The sequence below is a fragment of the Channa argus genome, chromosome 15, assembly GCF_033026475.1.
Source record: "Channa argus isolate prfri chromosome 15, Channa argus male v1.0, whole genome shotgun sequence".
NCBI lineage: Eukaryota > Metazoa > Chordata > Actinopteri > Anabantiformes > Channidae > Channa > Channa argus.
Genome location: NC_090211.1, coordinates 6,615,318 through 6,632,499, shown reverse-complemented (window position 1 = coordinate 6,632,499; position 17,182 = coordinate 6,615,318). Strand labels below are relative to the sequence as shown.

The 17,182-nt window shown below is 41.8% G+C and overlaps 1 protein-coding gene across 3 annotated transcripts in view; it reads left to right on the top strand.

Moving 5' to 3' along the window:
- lrrc4ba (leucine rich repeat containing 4Ba) overlaps positions 1-17,182 on the top strand; it is a 53,552-nt gene that overhangs the window by 22,086 nt on the left and 14,284 nt on the right. The window contains exons 2-4 of one of the 3 annotated variants that reach the window (XR_010910755.1): positions 1,137-1,692; positions 4,838-8,659; positions 9,089-14,151. Coding sequence is in view for 1 of the 3 variants with exons in the window: in XM_067476377.1 (XP_067332478.1) it covers positions 1,447-1,692; positions 4,838-6,754 (2,163 nt within the window). In the remaining 2 variants the exon portion in view is untranslated. Of the gene's footprint in view, positions 1-1,136; positions 1,693-4,837; positions 14,152-17,182 lie in introns of those variants that run through there. The other 2 variants (XR_010910756.1, XM_067476377.1) reach the window with 2 other exon arrangements.

Here is a 17,182-nt window from a genome sequence, read left to right as displayed (position 1 = left end):
GATTTGGAAAGAAAAACAACTAATTTCCTGTAAGATCTGACAACTTCACAACTTGCAAACACAGGATTTAAGATTGTAGTTACAAACAACAAAGCATTTGAGCAATGGGTTTCCGGCTACATTGCTCGTTCCTTTCCTTGCCCCAAAGTGTTTTTGATTAATGCAGAAAATAAATTCTGGTTCAAATTAGCCACACCCCTTTTTATTCTGGTCCAAGATTATATATATTATGCCTATTTATATCATAGACCAGACTCCTGTTGACATTAATTGCATGTGCAGTATTATCATTCAACATAACAAATTTTTGTCTTTTAACACCAAATCATGCTGAAATCATGAGAACTACAAACATGTCAACACACGTTTTTACCTGTTTATTTTAAAATCATGTAAATTAAAAAAACGTGGTTTCAGTCGTGAAACGTGGTTTCTTTATTTTACATAGTATTGCTATGGCACTTGCTAGCAACTTGGTGACACATTTGGAATTTGTCAATATTTGGGGGTATTATACTATATCCAAGTAACAAATTTGCAGGACTCATCTCTTTTTATCCTGAACACCATCTAAATTTAACATGCAAAGGTCACTGTTCCCCTAGACATTTTACTGACTAAATGAATGAATTAATAATAATGAATTGATAATGAAAATAACCTACAGCAACTTGTCCATTGAAAATCTCATTTGGGAACGCAAAGCAAAACTCAATATTGTTTTTTAGAGTTGCTCCACAAAAACATTACATGATTTCATTACTACACGCAGTCCTGTAAGAACAGAAATACCTTGTTGTCCTACTTTAGATTGCGAGTTTTCAGATTTCCATACCTTGAACCAATAATTATAAAAATCGGCTTCCACCTGCCCTCGGTGTAAGGATTTGATTTGTGACAAAGTGTCTGCTGAAGGATTATGTGGGATTTGATTTGAGCAGTGACACAGAAGTTCTAATGCTTCTCAAAGATTTTTTGACAATCCGTCCCATGATAAGCTATACTGTACATGTCTACGTGTTATTTGTTCTGCTCATTCTCTGTTGGTGAAAACATATAGTGCTATCTGTCTTCTGTCTCTAATATCTGCTCTCTCTTTCTCTCTCTTTGTCTCTCCCTCTTTTGTTCTCCCACAGCAACTCTTGGGTTCTTCTCACTTCACAAAAAGCCTCACTCAAATCTCCAGACAACACCGGAAAAAAAGGGAATAACATCTGTTTATCTGCATATTTCTGTTTCCCCCCCAAAAAAACGAAAAAACAAAAGGAGAAACCACAGAGATCGACAGAGGAAAATAAAAATATATCTCAGAGGATGCAGAATTAGAAAGAACAAATTGCCACTGCAGGACCAAAAGGAAAGCAAACTTTTTCTCTCTAATCCACCAGTGTGAAGTCGCCTCACCTGTACCTTCGGATTAAAGAGCAGGGTCATGTCCCAGTTGCCATGCGCATCGCCACGCTGACCTGCCTTCCCGGCCCTTCCCCCTTCCTTTTTCTATTGGCCCAGCTGCTACTGCGGCTCCTCCTACCTGGGCCGGAGTTGGTGGGAGCCACCTCCTCCTGCCCGTCCCTTTGCACCTGCTCCAACCAGGCCAGCAGAGTTATCTGCACCAGGCAAAACCTGGAGGAGGTGCCAGAAAGCATATCAGTCAACACGCGATACCTCAACCTGCAGGAGAACTCGATACAGGTAAATACTAATGGAATTCACAGGTCAAATAATGTCAGTGTTGATTTGTGTTCTGTATTCCATAAAAAAGTTTTGTATACAAATATTTCACATTATTACCTATAATTATCCATGTCATTATAGAACCTATCCTTCAGTCTCTAAAAAATACATTTATGTAATTTATTGCTGTTAGTCACATTAAGTGATGCCATTTAATGGTTCTGTGAAAATATTAATATTTAATTCGACTGCTGGTTGTTTATCTTGTAACGATCACCGACTAGGTCATGGTCCACTCTCATTTCTATTTACAGCTACATCACAGCATAAATCAAAGACACATTTTATCATTTCAAACATGTCAGTATTTCTAGTCTTTATAGCTTGTTTTCAGCACATACACCAACTGATTACATTTTGTACAGCTACAGCTATTTATGTAGGTATTGACCAAAGACAAATTCTGTATAACGAGACTGAGGATGTTTTATTACTGAAATATTTACAGATTCAGAAACAGACAGTAACAGGCTTACTATATGTATCTTGTACACTTGTATGGGTATTTTGATTGTTGTATATAACCATAAAGAACATTTGCTTTAGAAGCCAGGATGTTATAATAACTTGTTGATACAGGTTTTCTCTCTAAGAAACTTTAGTTCTGAGAAATAGCAGAAAAGTAAGTGGCAATAATGGTAGAAAAAGGCACTTAAACTTCTGCTGAACTGGGGGAATATTTTATTAAGTGAAGGCAAGGCATATTTCCATGACACTGTACTGCCTTTTGTATGCATTACCAATTTATCTAGAGTCCCTAGACAGCATTTTGTGGCTTTACAGCTGCAAGGAAAGATCATTTAACCACAGACCATCGATACAAAGCCCATGAATCTCTACATTTATAAATAGAGTGGGTTGATTTTACTCTTTGCAGGAGCATTTGAAGTAATTGGATCCATCCTCATGTTGCTGACAATGCTTTGTTCTTTTTTTATTTAAATTCATTTTCTTTACAGATTATCTCCTCTAATGAAAAGCGACAACAAGCATCGTAAAACATTGTTAAAATTGTACATTTGCCTGCCCTGTACATTTGACAGAGCAGTGGGATATCCTCCATTCCTCAGAGGAAACATCTTATTAAACATTTTGGTATGTTAGCGGAGCTTAATTGGTACATTGTGTCACATGAGTTGGTATGTTGGGTTTTAAGAAGTGCTATTCATTTGGTAGAAAAAATAAGGAAATAACGATATTCATTGCATTTTGTTTTTAGCCCTTAAATTCCAATTTGGTTTGTTGTATCCTGCAGCCCCACTTGAAATGATTAAAAATCTAAAAATGTTTTAACACCTGAAGGCATCCTAGATTCTCTGGCTTATTTTTTCCTTCACTGAGTACCCTGAGAGTATCGCCTTGACAGCTCACACCCCCTCTTAACATACCCACCCATCCCTCTCCTTCCCCCCCCCCCCCCCCCCCCCCCCCCCCCCCCATTGCCTATCCTCCCCTCCCTCCCCTGCTCCTGCTCCACATACAGAGAAGGCAATGGCCTGACTCCAGGAGTTTCTGTGTGTCTCACAGAGGGCTCTGGCCACACATATCTCAAACAGTCAGAGATTTAGTATGGGGTTTTTAGTTGCCCTCACTAGCTGTGAGTATTTGACTTCTCGCCAAATGAGCTCCGTTTTGATGGCACCGACACTGGTTTGGGCTGTCCAGGGCCAGTGGTACCCAAGATTTTCAGAATCATGGCTTCCTGTAGAGAAACAACTCATAATAGAAAAGTGTCATGCAGAATGTGTAGACATTTTTTTAAAAGTATTAATTTATTTTCACTGTCTTGCAGAAATAATAATCAGCTTGTTATAAAGGCATTATTATCTGTCAGTTGAAAATCCCCTGAAATAACTGTGTGAAAAGCACCACTGTGTCTGAAGCAGGCAGTAAAATAAGATCAGGGTTAGGAATGGGAATGGGTTACAGTGGGTTCATCGTAGAGATACAACAAAGGGGCAAATGTTTAACACATTTAGCTGTGGATCCGCATATTGTGTCATTGTGTGGTATAATGGTCACATGGTGGATTTTTAAATGTTTAAAAAATATTTTGGAAGTTTGTGCTTTAATTCCTTCCCCCCCACTTCAAAATAGGACAGCTGTGCTGAAGTGCAAGTTAGTGTTGTTAGTAATTTGGTTTTACCACTCAAATGTAACCCTCAGACCAGCAAGTGAGACAACATGTTTAACTTGAATGCTTAATTTATATTGTATAGCTATATTTGTGCCTTTGAATCATTCAGTGTTTTGTTTTTTATCTTTGCCTTTATGATGTGTGACACCCATACCCTCTATAAATTAGGGTGGCTTATTAACCCAATATTTGAGATCAGACAGTATTAAGGGACATGAAACCAGGGCAGATAGGGTTTGATATACAAAAAAGGTCTACTACTATATTGTGGTTCTGTGGTGCATGTCTTAATAACTCTAATTCCAGATGTCCCATATTTATAAAAGACGATGTGCATTTTATGTAGTCTATAATAAGTTATAGATTAAATAAAAATTTAATGCTTTATACTGTACTTTATTTGATGGTAAAATAAAAGCACGTGATTTCAGGTACTTAAAGTTACTTCTTCCTGAGATTGTCAAAAATGGCTCTTGTAAAACAAAACTCATAATTCATGGTAAATGGTCTGCACTTCTATCTATTGGCACTCAAAGCACTTTATACTGCTTCTCATTCGCACTCACAATCATGCTTACACACCGATGGGGGAGCTACTATGCAGCTGGTCAACACTCACCGGGAGCAACTAAGTTGGGGATCAATGTCTTGCTCAAGGACACTTCGACATGTGATCGGAGGAGCCGGGGATTGAAACAACAACTGTGGGATTGGTGGGCAACCGATCTAACTCCTCTCTCACTCTTTCTCCCTGTTTCTCTGTCCCTCTCTCACAAACTCACACACACAACACACACACACACACACACACACACACACACACACACACACACACACACACACACACATACACACACACACACAAGCTTACACTTTTCAAGAATACTCAAACATCTGTTTGTCATCTACAGTGTATTAACCTTTGTATGGGCTGTAAAGTAATTGAATTGTTATGTGTTTTTCCAGGTAATCAAGTCAGACACGTTCAAGCACTTGAGGCACCTTGAGATCCTCCAGCTCTCCAAGAATCAAATCCGTCAGATTGAAGTCGGAGCATTCAATGGCCTCCCCAACCTCAACACACTGGAGCTCTTCGACAACCGCCTCACACTGGTGCCATCACATGCCTTTGAGTACCTCAGCAAGCTGCGAGAGCTATGGCTGCGTAACAACCCCATTGAGACTCTGCCAGGCTATGCCTTCCATCGTGTGCCCTCGTTACGTCGCCTGGACCTGGGTGAGCTCAAGAAGTTGGATTTTATCTCTGACGCAGCCTTTGTGGGCCTCATCAATCTACGGTACCTGAACTTGGGCATGTGTGGGCTGAAGGACATTCCCAAATTGACTGCCCTTGTACGTTTAGAGGAGCTTGAGCTGTCAGGAAACCGGCTAGAGATCATACGACCCGGTTCCTTCCAGGGCCTGGTGTCTCTCCGCAAGCTGTGGCTCATGCACTCACAGGTTTCTGTCATTGAACGCAATGCGTTTGATGACCTGAAGAACCTGGAAGAGCTCAACTTGTCCCATAATTCCCTGCACTCCTTGCCCCATGACCTCTTTACACCCCTTCACCAACTGGAGAGGGTACACCTCAACCACAACCCCTGGGTCTGCAACTGTGATGTTCTTTGGCTTAGCTGGTGGTTGAAAGAAACCGTTCCCAGTAACACCACCTGCTGTGCTCGTTGCCATGCTCCCCCATTCTTAAAGGGCAAGTACATCGGAGAGCTTGACCAGAGCCATTTCACCTGCTATGCACCTGTCATAGTGGAGCCACCTACAGACCTCAATGTTACCGAGGGTATGGCTGCTGAGTTAAAATGTCGCACAAGCACCTCCACGACATCTGTTAACTGGATTACCCCTAATGGCACTCTAATGACCCACGGCTCTTACCGGGTGCGGATATCTGTCCTGCACGATGGCACACTCAACTTCACAAATGTCACTCTGCGAGATACAGGCCAGTACACCTGCATGGTTACCAATGCTGCTGGCAATACCACAGCAACTGCTGTCCTTAACGTTACTGCTGCTGATGCTAGTGTCAACTACACCTACTTTACAACAGTCACCGTGGAAACAGTGGAGAATCCAGGAGATGAAGAGGGTGCATTGGTTGCCACCAATAAGACTTTTGTCCATGTTCCTACCACAACCTCCTCTCTGTCACCTGGCTGGTCATCCTCTTCTCCTCGGGCCACCCAACCCACCTTTACTGTGCCCATCACTGAGCCAGGCTTCTCAGGCTTGGACGATGTGATGAAGACCACCAAGATCATCATTGGCTGCTTCGTAGCCATTACCTTTATGGCAGCGGTGATGTTGGTGGTGTTTTACAAGCTGAGAAAGCAACACCAGCTGCATAAGCACCATGGGCCTGCTCGTGCCATTGAGATCATCAATGTGGAGGATGAGCTAGGGGCTGGTGCAAGTGGTCGGGGCAGTGGCATCTCAGGAGGCTCCACTGTATCACAGAGTGGAAACAGTGGAATAGGAGGTGGACAGACCCTCAGGCTGCACCACCCAGAGATAGTCAACCTGCCAAATCTTGCTCGTACAGAGCATCTCAACCACTACTACAAAACCCACCACTTCAACAACAATATAATGGGCCTGGGTATGGGCACTGGTGCGGGAGTTGGGCTGAACAACAACAACAACCCCTCACCTTGCTCTCAGTCTCAGAATACCATATCCTGTTCCCAGGTTCCAACCTCCACCAGTGGGGGAACACCCGCTGGTGGCACCCTGCCTTCCCCTTTGCCCCTGCCCCAGTTGGGTCTCCACAGTTCTTTAAAAGGCCTAATGGGAAAGGGCCAGAATGAGCCCCTGCTTTTTAAGAGCGGCTCCAAGGAAAATGTGCAAGAGACTCAAATCTGAGCAAAAGTGAAAGTCGAGGTAAAAGGTAAGATGAAAGGGACACTAGATAGGGACAGACATACAGAAAGCACCAGTGAGACCAGGTATGTAAGACTGATTGTAGCCTACTGTCCTTATGGACATATTGCAGAAATGATGAAGTTTCACATAGTCACTGCTTTGCAATCTGTTGACTGGGAGAAGCAGAAAGGAGACATATCTGAGCAGCACTAGTCCCACAATAGCATCTGCACATACTTTTCAACTAAATCAAACACAAACATATATGGTGTAAGTCACAGCCAGTCACCTGTGCAACCTGCTATAATCTTTGCCAAAAGTCCAAGATCAAGCCACACAATCATAGGAAAGCTATGAATAATGCACACATGCAGTGAGTCTCTCTAGCTTTATACGGATTGTGTCTTATATTTCCAGACATATTCAGTGTATATATATTTAGAGGCAGACATAATATTGGCCATTGAACATGTTGTGAGATTAGTGTTTGGCAGACACTGAACAACAAACAATGATTTGGGTGAGCAGAACAGTTCCAGGAAGCTCTAAAACAGAACAGAGACAGCAAAATTAGAGCAGTGCAGCAATTCTCTCCAGGATGCACCCATCAGACTAGTTCTTCGCAGGGAGACAGAATAATTTAATTTTTTATTTTTTCCAGAGTTGTCTCACTCTCACTTTCTCACTTTCTCCCTTTCACACTTTACTGGCTACTGTTTTCTTTGAAGGAAGAGTGAGTTAACATGGCAGAAGAAAAATCTTATGGCATAAAAGACTATGACAGGTATTAAAAAAAAAGAACTGAGAGTACATATTATATATACCGTAAATATATTTTCATTCAAAGAAATAAATTATAAAGAATCTTTATCAAGCTTCTGACTGAAAACTACAACATCTGAAAAATATATAAAAAAAGAACCACACACACACGCAGCTGTTGTAGTGGCCCAACCTTAGTACTTTTCTCAACTTTGAACAAGATGGCTGCTCCGACTGTGCTGCATATGGACACATGTGGCAGAGGGGAATTCATTGAGAAGGATCGAAAACACAAACCTGGTGAAGTACCTGAGTGAATTTATTTTGGGCTCGACTTTTTTGTAGCACACAACGTGTTTTCCCCCTTTCTGTCGCATTCACATAAACAGGGTCAACGGAGAAGGGAGATCAACACTCTACTGCTAAAATATGACATACGACTTCATCATTTGGTATAAAATATAGTAATAATAATAATCATTATCATAATGGTAATAATGATAACAAGCATTAGCTTGCATTTGACATAATGATCATTTAATTATTAATACATAATATACGAATATATAACTAATATGTTACCGTACATATTACTAAAAAGTTGCACATGCTTGTTCAGCATGCTTTCTAAATTCTAGATTTGCTCATCATTTGGTTTCAGCAAATGAGATCTATTTCAATGGTGACTTGACGTTATTGTTATGTTATCATTTTTATCATTACAATGACTATTATTATTATTACTACTTCTGTCTAAAAATAGTTGAGAAGTACTTTTTTTCATTTGTATAAGACACTGAAGTTGTTTTATGACTGCTCCTGTTAGACTGTTGGGCTAACAAGTGGCAGTGGGGACGGACTCAGCGTGCCACTAAGAGAACTCCACATGCATCAGCGGGAAATAGCCTGGCCTTCAAAATGGCTTCTCCAGTCCAGTCCTAATGGACTTGACTGCTCTGAGGTTTCATGCAGTCAGGATCCCTCATGATATCACGCATTAAAGACGGGACAAGAACCTTTGGTGAAGACTGCTCCTTTGCAGAGGATTATTTCACAACTGTATCTCAGTGTTATCGTGTATGAGTGGATTTCATTGCAGCAGGGAGCTAAATGGACGAGAGACATTGCCAAGCATTTTTCAAGGTAAGCTAAGCTCATTCAGTGAAGGAGAAAGTGGGATACAGTACAGTACAGTACACAGCAGTGGGTGATTTTTTTTCTAAAGAAAAAGGACAAATAAATGAAAAAATATAGAACTTATAGATCTCTTTAAAAAACAAAACTATTATGATAAGTGTTTTTCATTTTGGGTTTTTATCTAGTTTGATTATTTTCTGTTTTTTTAAATCAAGTGTTATCTTTATTGTATTATTGTTACTGTTATTATAATTAGCAAATTACACTGGTTATAATTATGAGAGATGTTCTGTTAGCAGAGGTCAATTTGAAAATTAAAAAAACCTGGCACATAAAATGGCAGTTTAAGTCTGTGAAATCCGATGGCTGTTTTTCCCCCTTTTTGTTAAAACAAATTTTAATTGTAGTATCACTGTTTGTATCCCTTTGGCTCAGCTTGAGATGAGACACAGCGAATGTGAAATGGTCAGCACTGGGCCCTTTTTCTCTGCACTTGGGGACAGGAAAGGCCCTGCTCTGATTTACAAGCTCACTCAAACTCGCTCTGTGCTGTCCTGAATGTCATCACCATCGCAGCGCTCAGAGTGTGATTGCGCTATGTCAACACCTCATTGCCATGACTACACACTCAGACTAATGCGCCAAACGGCGTCACCATCGGCGTCTTGTAAGGCACCCCATTGCCCCTTGTCAGTCACATTCGTTTCAGGTGCCCTATCTCGATGAGCCAGTCGGTGTTTATTCAGTGGTAGCAAATCATTCTGAGCATTGTACCCATGTCTAGCTCTCCCCCCAAACCCACAGCATCCTGCTATCAGGTTTCCCTGGCAACTGTTGCCACTGCAACGGCCCTTATCACAGCGTCTTGATTTGGGTTGCGAATGCTAAACAGATGGGAGCAGATGGTATAGAATTCAATCCGTGTGTTCACATACATCCATGTTTTTTTCTTTTTTTGCCAGGTAATTTGCCCCCATAATGATCCTCGTTAATGGAACCATATTTGTTTATTTCAACTATACTTCTGATAATTGAGTCATGTCATTTACTTGGGGTGCCCTGTACCCATTTAATTTGCATAGGCCCCACTATTGCCTAATGCATTTATGCATCCTACACTTGTGATTAACACTCATGCTCTGCATCACTCATTAACATATTCCTTTCCCAGCACAAGGGATCCATAATCCCATCACAAGTTATTTACATACTGCATTCATCTGCCTCAGTATGTGTGCTAATAACATAGAAAATATAAAGTGGACATGCTTGTGGGTAAGAGTGCAGTGTGTTTGTGTGTGCATGTGACATTTTTGTGCACATCAATGGCTGAAAGCAAGGACTGTTATAAAAGCTATTTAGCTACCCCTAATTCCTTGTGCCCTTCCTATTGCCTGTAGTAGCTCAACACTTTAGAAAACATTGTGTAGCCCCTATAGCTCCTGTGAAGTGGCACAAACCAGAGGCCATGTTATTGAAGCTCAGTGTTAGAGAGAGCAGCGTTTGAGCTGGGGACAGAGGCACAGTGCTGCAGTGTCTGAGTCACAGAGCACTGAACACACTTCCAACACTCTAATGGAAATGGTGTGTTTACTGTGCAGGAAGGGACCCGCCACCCATTCAGGAAATAGGTGAAAAACATCAGGATGTGTGTGTTTTTGTGTGTGTGTGTCTAGGTGTGTGTGCAAGCTTGTGTGTTTTGCGTATGCAGCTCTGGATTATAAAATGTCTGTTGTACCGTTGTATAAGGCAAATAAATCAGGACATTTGAAGCGTTTCGCTGTTTATGGCAAGAGATGTTACACCATTGTCGATGCAATACTGCTCAGTGTGCATGTGTATGCACACACACGTGTGCATGTTCAGGTGGGCTTATGCTAGCTAGGTTGTGTGAGGAGGGGAGGAGGAAGGAGGGGTCTTCAGACCTCCATTTTAAATCCCCACTTTAAACCAGTCTGTCTGTCTCTCTCTGCTTCAGGCTACTTTTATCATCCTCCCACTGACACTTAAAATAAAAACTGGATTTTTTTTTTCTCTTTATTAGCCCCCCCCCCATTTACTTTTTTTCTACATACTGGGATAAACCCAACTGATGAAAGGTCTGTTCCATCAGACCAGCCTCTCCTTTCAACAGAACATCTCCAGTGTCTTTTAGCTTGTTGTCAATCTGCCACAAGTTAAAAGTTAAGGGTCAAGTCTATTGTCAGCATTTATTTTCCTCATATCTTTAGCCAGCTCCTCAAGGTTAGTGGTTCATTTTGGATTGTGCTGTTTGTTTTAATTGGTTTGCCCTGGCACAGCTATATAGGAGAGTAACACCTGTTGTTGAAGCTTAAGTGATTTTTAATGTGTATTTTTAGTGGCTGTATTTGTGGTTAATCGCCTTGACAGTGATGCGACTTTTAGTCATAATCGTAACGATGCACATGGAATCATTAGGAGCTGCTCTCCTATGATGAGTGAGGTTTGTGTAATCATAGATATGAGGGCATTCCAAGTTAAGTCCGTTGATTGTTGTGGCCGGCAGTGTAAAAAACAGCGGCCACACTTGCGCCGATCCCCAAAGGCAGTGTTGCACACATGTTAACCTCAGCACTACAAGCCCTATGTGAGCTGCACACTGCTTAATTTCTATTCTGTCAACCCCCCTTTAAATATAGCAGTGAAGCGACAGCAGAGCTCAATGCATTATTGATACACATGTGTCAATGATGCATGTGCTTAGGCACCAAGGCTAATTTTCTAAACATCGCCAAGTCCAAAAGCATCAAACCTCTGTAATTTATATGCATCGTTATTGCTATTATTTTTCAGAAGGACATCAAGATAGTCTGTGAGAGCAGAGCTTGTCTCCTCACATGATGGCTTCTGTTATTCTGTTGAGTGCAGCAGTGTTTTGTGTGCCACTGTGTCACCAAGTCCTCCCATCCCTCCCCCATCCATTTGTCTTTTTGCACTGAGACAACAGGTGAAACCCCTTCAGAACTCTATGGGTTAAACCAAAAAATGTCAGACAGGAGTTCAAAGAAGGCTGCTTTTCTTAGATCCTGAGACGCTGACATTTGGGGCAAGGTTTTCACCTGACAGCAGCCATATTGCACTTTCAAACACAGGTTTGTGTTTTTAGAACAATCTGACATGTTGCAGTTTGTGTTGGAAAATGGGAACAATCTTCTGGAGAAACTTTTTGCCCTGCAGCGCTGTAGAAACCTCCCCTCTGGTTTTGTGATGTGTGCGGACTCTGGGACTTGTATCAGAATGTCCTGAACCATCCATAACCATTAAAGGATGTGCTGACCCAGCAAATGTGCTCCTCTTAGAGGACAGGCTCACAGTTAAGTTTCCAAACACACATCCCCGTCTATCACAGCAGCACGGATCGCAGATTTACGGTTTATGGGCATCTTGGCTCTGCATTGTAATCGTACACTCTGCTGTGTCTGATGTTTGTTTGAACCTGGGCAAGGGCCATAGAGTGTATTTCAACACTTTTTAGTGTAAATTCAGGTCTGTCTGGAGCACTGTATGGATGACAGTGAAGAGATAGTGACAGACATATGGATATATAATCTTGGTGGTGTGATAATGAAGCTGTCTAATCTTGTCCTACACGGTCTACCAAGGCGACAGAGGCCTGGAAGGACTTGAGGTCAAACCAAGACTGTACATTAGCAGTGAAGGTCAGGAGTTGTCTGGACTCAGTCAGAACAGAAGTGAGGTATGATCCAAAAAAACAACTCTAGCCAAGCTCTAAAAAAGACCAGCAACACCCTCCCTGTGAATGTTTTTTTTTTCTTTTTATGCAGGAAACAGTTGTAAACAGTCATCAATATGAAATAAACTTTTACTGGAGATATTGATTTTTCTTTACCCTTTTTTTATCTCCACCCCCACATGTCAGCCAGTGAGGTATGCTGCTTTTCTCATTGGTGTTGATTTATTTATCCAGTCTGGCCCTTAGTACCCTCATTTCATGTCTGCTCTCATTTCAGTTCGCAGTCTATGTGACACCAACCTAACAAGTTATATTTTTACCACTAATGCTCATGGACGGCTACAAGCGACGTTCAGCATGCATGACAGAGGCTCCCGTTGTGCTCAAGCTGCAGTGTTTCTGTGTGACCCATCATGGCTGTGCCACGTTTACCATGCTCAGCCGACAGTGCGGCCCGCTTACCACGCAACAGCTTCTGTCGCCTCGGGCCTCCCCACCCTCTGAGCCCAAAGGAAATAGAATGACAAGGGAGGAAAGGGCAGACAGAAATAGAAAAAGAGAAAGTAGAGATAGATTGAAAAGAGACAAGGATGACAGGAGGAATAAAAGATGACACCGAGACATCCTGTCACTCCCTATTTGTGTAGGTTTTAGCTACAAATGTGTGTGTGTGTGTGTGTGTGTAAAAGATTATGAATGTAATGTCATCCACATACAGAGGCCTGTGAAGTTTGCCCTCTCTGTGTGTTTTTATGTCATATCTGCATGAGTGGCATAAGTATGCATATTTATGCATACAACCAAGTGGGTTGCATGTGTACTTGTGTGCACTCAAGTGCATACAGGATGCGTGATTGTGTATCTATGTGCAGTAGAGATAAAGACATGAAGGAGGAAGGGCCGCCGTGGTGCTTATATGTCACCCAGCGCTGGAGGGGAAATGACTCCTCTCTGTCCCCCAACCCAGGAAAGGCAGAGGAGGAGCACGGCTGACTTCTCCTGCTTCTCTGCTTTTTTCTCACACTCTCCTTCAGAAATGTAGCTAAAGCCTCAGTCACTGCCTCTCCTCCATCTCTCTCTCTTAGTCAAACACACAATACTCTTATGCTCGTAGCAATGTTACCCCCCAGTTCCTCCCACGCTTCTCATCCTGTTAACCCCCATTTTCCTTCTCTGCTCTTCTATCTACCTCATGCTTCCTGTTTCACCTCTTCTTCTCTTATCATTTTTCACCCTCTCACTAGATGTCAACATGTGATCCTGTGTTAACTTTTTTGTGCACACATACACACACATCCACGCTCTCCCATGCACACATGCACTCTCCTGTTAACCCCCTTCACCACTCCAATGCTCTCTCAGGAAAATGGAAAACAAACCCGACAACAAACCAAGGCTTCTGATATTTCCTTCCCTCTGTTCAATTAAACATGGCCTCCATCTGCTTCTTTGTTTCACTTTGGCTTTTCTTCTGCAATATTGACTATGGTTGTTATTGTGATTGTTTCTTAAGACTGTGTTTTAACCTGTTATAATCCCAGATGTGCATATTAACACTGGAGGAACATGTCACGGGGTGTATGTCTGTTTGTGTGTGTGTGTGTTTGTGTGTGTGTTTGCGTGTGTGCGTGCGTGTGTGACAGAGAGTGAGTGTGTATGCATGAAGGAGGGTGGATTTGTTCTGCTTCAAGGATCTGTGCCAAATCTTTTTCAGAACATTCAATCTCTGTTCATGTGCCATACTGAGAAATTTATGAAATAAAAATAACGTTTTTTCACAAAATTCAAAGTGAGATTGTGGTGCTTATTTTTTATTTTTTAACTGTAGGTTTATTAACTTAAATCACCGAAACAGAAAACAAGTGGAAGAACATGTTTGCCAAATCACTAGAGCAAAACAGCAGCAAACATTGTTTCTCTGAAGGTTATTTTGCCTGCATGTGCATGTGTGTGTTTGTGAATGAATTTCTGTGAATTTTCAATGTGCATGTTCTTCCACGTCGCTGTTATTTTCCCAGAGAGCCTTCCAGTCCCTCAATTGACATCAGTTTTTTCCCCATGCGCTGCAGCGGTGTTGCAGACTGTCTTTGAGTGTTTTGAAGGCATTGTGTCAGTGTTAAAGCTGATTTGACAATGAGGCTGTGGACTAGCTGGCTGCAGGGCGTGTATCGTGACCCAAGCAGCTGACCTACGCCTTCGCTCCATGTCTGTCTGTATGTGTGTGTCTTTGCATTCACATGGGTCAATGTCTGAGCATGTATGTGTGTGTGTGTGTGTCTTTTGTTGGATGATATTTAGTCTGTGGTGCACACTTAGCTCGTGCTGGATGGGGGTGTGTCAAGAGGTCAGGTTCTGAATGCTACTAACTGAGGAAAACAATTATTGGCCCAGCGTGTGTGTGTGTGTTTATTTTATGGGTGAGTGTGGGTGCAGGATGGGGTTGTTAGGGTGGGTTAACATTGATTCACTGTGTCTTAACAGGGATTCTCCTGTAACATTTGACAACTATTTTAATATCAGAGCTCTGGCGGTTAACTGCCTGTCAGTCAACAACAAAGGCACTGAATTTCTGAAAGTGTTTCATCTTATTTCAGTACAACATCCTCCCAAACCTACTAAATTTTGCTGTAAACCTGCCAGTAGCTAAGGCCAACTAATAATGGAAAACAGATTTACTGTGTGTGTGCACATGTGTGTGTGCTTTCAATGAACAATGAACAATGCCATAAATGTCCAGGTCTAAACTGTGTTCAATAATGTAATCTAGAAGGAAAGGAAATAATCAATGACTCTTAGTCTCAGCTGTTACTCTGTTACTTAATTTTGTGTTGAAGGCTTCCAAACATTAATGTTGTGTGTTGATGTGGTAACATCGAGGAGCAATGTTTGCACCTCCACATATGTTAGCTCTTAATGTCGAAAGGAGCAGTTCTCAGGTAGGTGACAAAACTGACTACACAGCCATGTGGATCTGTGAACATGTGCTATGGCACAGCAGTGTTAGTTAGCGTTTCCATGTTAACCATGACAAAGCTAACATGCAAATGTTCAGACTTTGTCATCCATAGAGCAATGCCACTTGAATGGCTACTAGAAAGGTCACAGTCAACCAGCTTTGAAAGGAAAACATGCTGTGCATCGGTAACTCTGACCTCAGAGAACTGCAGATGACATACGGTGTGAAGACTTTTCTTGGAGGATTTGAGAGTTAAACAGCAGTAAAGATAAAACAGCAATGTTCTTGCACGTTTTAGCATATATGTTCCTTTACCTGTATGTCAAATCAAACACAAAGCACATCAAAAATATTTTAAACTTAAAAAAATGACAAAATACAGGGTATATTTTGCTTTTAAATGTATTTAACATACAAAGTATCCTACATTTATGAACTGTATCAAACTGCAATACAGCTATTTTAAATCACATACTTTGGATCTACTGCTTAAATGATCCTGTTTCCCTTCAAACAGCTTTTACATGTAAGCCCTTTTTTTCCCAAAGCTGGTAATCTAGCAACTTAGCTTTTCTTTTTTTTTCTCAAAAATTCAGTAAATTCTGTAATCAGATTATTGTAATCCAGTTACACATTATGTATTACTCCTCCAGCCTTTGTGTGGGGGTGTGTAAGAAAAGCATCAGCAAATAGGGAAAGAAAGAAAGAAAATGAAAACAAGCGCTGTCCTCTTTCGCATGCTGTCTGCACACAATCCATGTTAAAGCATCCAGGTTTGAATTGCATGAACATTATTTAATTTGTATTACCATTTTTTTGGAGTTCCATGGGTGCAGTAAGGAGGAAATGCAAGTGCTTGTCTTTGCAGGAGACATGTGTTGGAACTTTAACATGCTGATGCGAACATGTTATGCAGGTTTCAGGCAATGGTGGCACTGAATAGATTATGCAAAACCACCTAAGAATTCTCATTTTCACCTCACCAACATTGGTATCTACATGACTCAATGGTAGAGCAGTGAGTATGTATTAAGATTAAAAGAGACTGCATAAAATCTAGGGCAATTTGTATATGACAAAACAGTGAGGCTCAAGCATGCAACTCAGTCACAAGGCTCTATTTCTCTCTCAGCTCTAGTTAGTATAAAATAGTTGTGACTGAAGGTGGAGGGGATGAGGGCAGGCAGGGGAAACTGTGAGGGAAAGTTAAAGCTGATGGTAGGACAAGGATGGGGATTTGAGAAGGAGGAGGAGAAAGTAGATTAGGGGGAAGGGAGTCCTAACGATGAGCTGCAAACAAGTTTTCGTTTTCTGCCTCCCCTTCTCATGAAAAGGCCAATTCTTGCAGTTGGCTGGAATCTAAGTGATTTCTCCTCCTGCTTTTTCCCTTCTGGGGCCTGTCGCCTGTCACTCTGCTCCTTGCTGCCGCTTGTCTATGGTTTTCTGCTCTGGTGCTCATGCGGTGTTGACGGTGTCTGCATCGGTGTGGTTACCCTGTGGGGTGAGCTTTGTCTAGAGGTCAAGGCTTGCATTTGTTTTGGATGTGAAGGTCAGAGCCAGAAAAAGGTGTCTCTACCTTCTCTAATTCAGTCTCTTGTGATAAACAGTCCATGTCACCCTTCCACAGCCCCCAACTGCTCTTCCTGCACATCGCTGCTCTTCCGCTCGGCACTGACACAGTTAAGCGTAAAGTGCAACCTTGGAGACGGGGGGTAATCATCCATCCCATAGCTACCCTTTCAATCCTTCTCCCTCCACCTCAGCCCCTTCGTGTCTCTGTACAACCCTCCTCCTCATCCTCTCACCTCCTCTCTATCTTTATTCTCCTCTTCAGTGCTATAGACCTATTTAAGTAATT